At 38.6% G+C, this 3714-nt stretch overlaps 1 protein-coding gene across 1 annotated transcript in view; it reads left to right on the top strand.

Annotated features, from left to right (window-relative positions):
* The first annotated feature begins 709 nt into the window (after positions 1 to 709).
* Positions 710 to 3714, top strand: part of htatsf1 (HIV-1 Tat specific factor 1) — a 6175-nt gene continuing 3170 nt past the window's right edge. Inside the window, 3 exon segments of the mRNA XM_025065727.1 lie at positions 710 to 1800; positions 3051 to 3215; positions 3634 to 3712. Coding sequence (XP_024921495.1) covers positions 1570 to 1800; positions 3051 to 3215; positions 3634 to 3712 — 475 coding nt within the window. The 5' untranslated portion in view covers positions 710 to 1569.

The raw sequence follows: 3714 nt of genomic DNA, 5'->3' as shown, positions 1-3714 counted from the left end.
GTAACTGACCTGTGGAGGAAGCTTTTCCATAAACCTTAAAGCCAAGTCAAGAAAACAAATGGGAGGTGGATGAAAAGAAATGTTAAGTTAACTGATAAGAATGACATTTAATGTTGCATAAAAAGCTCTTTGCTTAGTGTTTGTTTAGTGTTAGTGATAACTGCAAGAAAGCTAACGGTTAGCCCAGAGCAAAACAGTAACAAAACTCTGGCCTAAAATGAAAGAAATATGTATATTTAATTCCTTTCTGTACCATAAAGTAAATGTAAATGTGAAAATACTTTTGTGATGCAGAAATATGAGGCTAGATCAAAGAAAAAAAGTGTCATTCCTCGTAGTTGAAATGTATTTGTTTCCTGCAAACAATTTATTCCCAAAACCAAAATTGTTGGTGAAACATTCGAAGCCAGTCTGCTGTCGTCTGTCGTTCTCCTCCACTGTGAACATATAGAGCAGCTCTCTGCCAAAACAACACTGAAATCAATATAGTTGCACAACGTCTGGTGTTGTACACAAACACTTTGTAGTGACTGAAGTTGAAGTCTAGGTAAACTGTGCCACGGTTAGAGTAAAGACCAGAACCTCAGAGGTTTTTGTCACGTTAAAAAATAATATATTCCCTGCAGAAGTCAAACACATTCTTAAATGTTTCATATAAAAAAATGTAAAACAACAATAATTTAGTAATGTAACAAACTAGTATAATAAAGAGGCTCTTTCTTTATTATGTTATTTGTCACAGAAACAAAAGAAAGGCCACATTTTGTAATGTGTTTGAATTTATTACATAACCAAATTAAAGAAAAAATACAAATGTCAGCACATGCAGTAAAACGTTTCCTTCCTTCAAGAAAAAAAACGAATCCAAAAAGGTAAAATATACAAGTTCAAGGAACGAGAACAATTACCCCACCTAGTGGTGCCACTTTGTTACAAGGCAACTAGAAACGCAATTTCTGACAGCAGACACAAAATGAGAATAAATGAGACCAAAGCGACTTCAGAGCAGAATTGTGACGTAATCAAAAGTAAAAGATTCACAATCATGACTACATACATGCACACAAATAAAACAGCCTTTTAAAATGTAAAATAATTGACTTCTAGAAAGATGGCAACACTTTTTTTGAGCAGAAATTCAATTTGAGGCTGAGTTGATGCAGCTGTAAACATGAAAAACATTTTTATATACGCAGAATCCCTGAGGGAAATTTCTGAATTTAACAACATTCAAAACTACAAAATAAAGTTTACGTCAGAATCAGTAAAAAGTACAGTGACCAAAATGTTTAAAATTATACGTAGGCTTGAGCCATGCAGTGCAACTCCTCCAGCTGGATCTTCATGCAGCAAAGAGGAGACAAAACAACTTTGGATGCTGCTTCTCAATGCATAACCACTTCTCTCAATCTGAAATCAACAAGAAAACTGTAGGACCTGCACTCTGCTGCTGCTGCCAGACTGTCAGAGGGCAGACGCAGCCCCACACACTGCAGCAGGAGAGCAGATCCAGGGTACTGTCTTTTTAAACTGCTTCACTGAAGACCTCAGGGGGTTTTGGCTCCAGAGATGGACACGGGCTCCTGTGGTTCAGTCTTTTCACAAGGTACAGAGTTAGAACCCGAGGAGTTCTCCTCCTTCCGGTCACCCGACAGGAAATCATGGATGGCAGTTTCTATATGCGGCCTGAAAGTGTGGTTCATTTTGGGATCCACGACCTGTGTGATGATCCTGTCAACACCGGACTCCAACATACCAGACCTGAGAGACCACAGGGGAGGAAGTTCTACTCACTGCTGGGCATGTTTATATTTTCTAAATACAAAAAAACACTGAGGCTTGACTTACTGAACGACAGTTTGTCTCAGGACGTTTCTCATCTGGTTCTTGTTGATAGATGCGTTCCAGTCCTGTGTACTCAGGTGCGATGTCACAAAGTTGTCGACTTTCTGCCGAAGGTTCTGATAGGCTGGCTGAAAATATGACAATGTCAGGCGGTGCGTTTGGAGTCGAATAACTGACTAATACCGTTACATTTCTTACTGGTAAACATTTAACATTTAAGGTAGATTTATAACATTAAAGTCTAAAATCGTGCATTAAATTTGACGATGAAAACGTAGATAAACAAAACATTTACAATAGCCTGCGTTGAGGCTTAAGTCAGTGGGCTACCTTTGTGTCAACATCAGCCAAACAGTCCCTGCGAAACTCGTCAAACAGCCCCCGGTTCTTTAGGTGCTCCACGATCATGGCGATGAGCTGCGGGTCTCCCGGAGGAAGGTTGGACGGAGGCACACTAACGTTACCAGCACTTTCCGCCATATCAAAACATTTACGACTTCCCTGGCTGTCAACTACAACAGAAGTTAGCTTAGCTGTAGCGAGTACAAGGTGTTGTGCTTGTAGCAGATGTGCTCGTTTTCAACGTATTCTCGAAAAACAATGGGCGGTGTTAGTATTCGTTGTGCCCATCTGTATTACATCCCACACCCTGGATACTGTTAAGTCGGCACGTATTTTACCGTAAATCAAGCGCTTTCCAAATGACGCTCATGCGCAGCACGAATCTTACCTCGGAAGTGCTTCTTTCAAGCGTCGTCGCGGACTCAAGGTAAAACCTTAGCATGGAGCGAAATGAAAAATAAATTACAAATGAAACATGGCTTTTCAGTGAAACCTACAATTCCATTTTACTAGGCCATTTTAGAGGAAATCATTTTAATTGATACAATAAATTGCGTTTCTGCATGTAGTCTATTTCTGCAGCTTGTTTGACTAACTAGCTGCTGTGGCTAACTCCATTTAGCGGTTGTGCTAAAACCACATTAGGACAGGCGTTAACGTGTTATTTAAAAATAAATAATAATAAACAGCAGTGTATTGGGTTGAGACCTTAATTTGATTATTTCTCACCCTAATAACAATGCACCATATGATACACCCAAATTTGAATGACTTAAATTGCCTTATAGAATTTCAGATATTCACCACTACAGTTCAAACGTCAGTTTGCTGATCCATTTGCCTTAATATTTCATGTCTTGCAGATGAGTGGCGACTCAAGTGCAAACAAAGAATTTCTTGAGCAGCTGCGGCTGCAGGAACTGTATAGCCGGAGAAATGAAGACGGTTCTGACCCATACACCTACACTGACCCCGAAGATGGAACTGTTTACGACTGGGATCATGAGAAGAAAGCCTGGTTTCCTAAGGTAAAAGCAATTTTGTTTTTATTTTTAGTTTAACGTCACAGTTCAACCTTTGCTGCTTTCTGCAATTTATCTGGTTATAATTTAAACCAAAGAGATTAATTTGTTAGGTTTGTCTGATTATAAGCAGTATGTTCTGAAAAGTAAATGAAAATACATAAAAAAAACAGGGTCTACTGTACAGCACTATCTCACCTAATAGCAATATTCCTGTTTATTTTATTTACAAAATTTTAAGTAAGGCTGTTTTTGTTAATACTTAATACACAGCATTAAGCATGTTCAAAAATTGATTTAAACTTAAATAAAGGTTGGTCCTTTATTGTTTTATTTTCCAAAGGTATTGCTCAATGTCTTTGGTTAAACTGACACAGTCCATTTTGGTATAGTTGTTAACATAGTTCAATTCTAACTTTCTTAGGTTACGGAGGACTTCATTGCAGCCTACCAGGCCAACTATGGCTTCACTCAGGACGGAACACCAGACGCAAACAATGCTACT

This window comes from Cynoglossus semilaevis, chromosome 19 (genome assembly GCF_000523025.1).
Source record: "Cynoglossus semilaevis isolate Cse_v1.0 chromosome 19, Cse_v1.0, whole genome shotgun sequence".
Classification (NCBI taxonomy): Eukaryota; Metazoa; Chordata; class Actinopteri; order Pleuronectiformes; family Cynoglossidae; genus Cynoglossus; species Cynoglossus semilaevis.
This window is presented reverse-complemented; position numbering and strand designations above follow the sequence as displayed.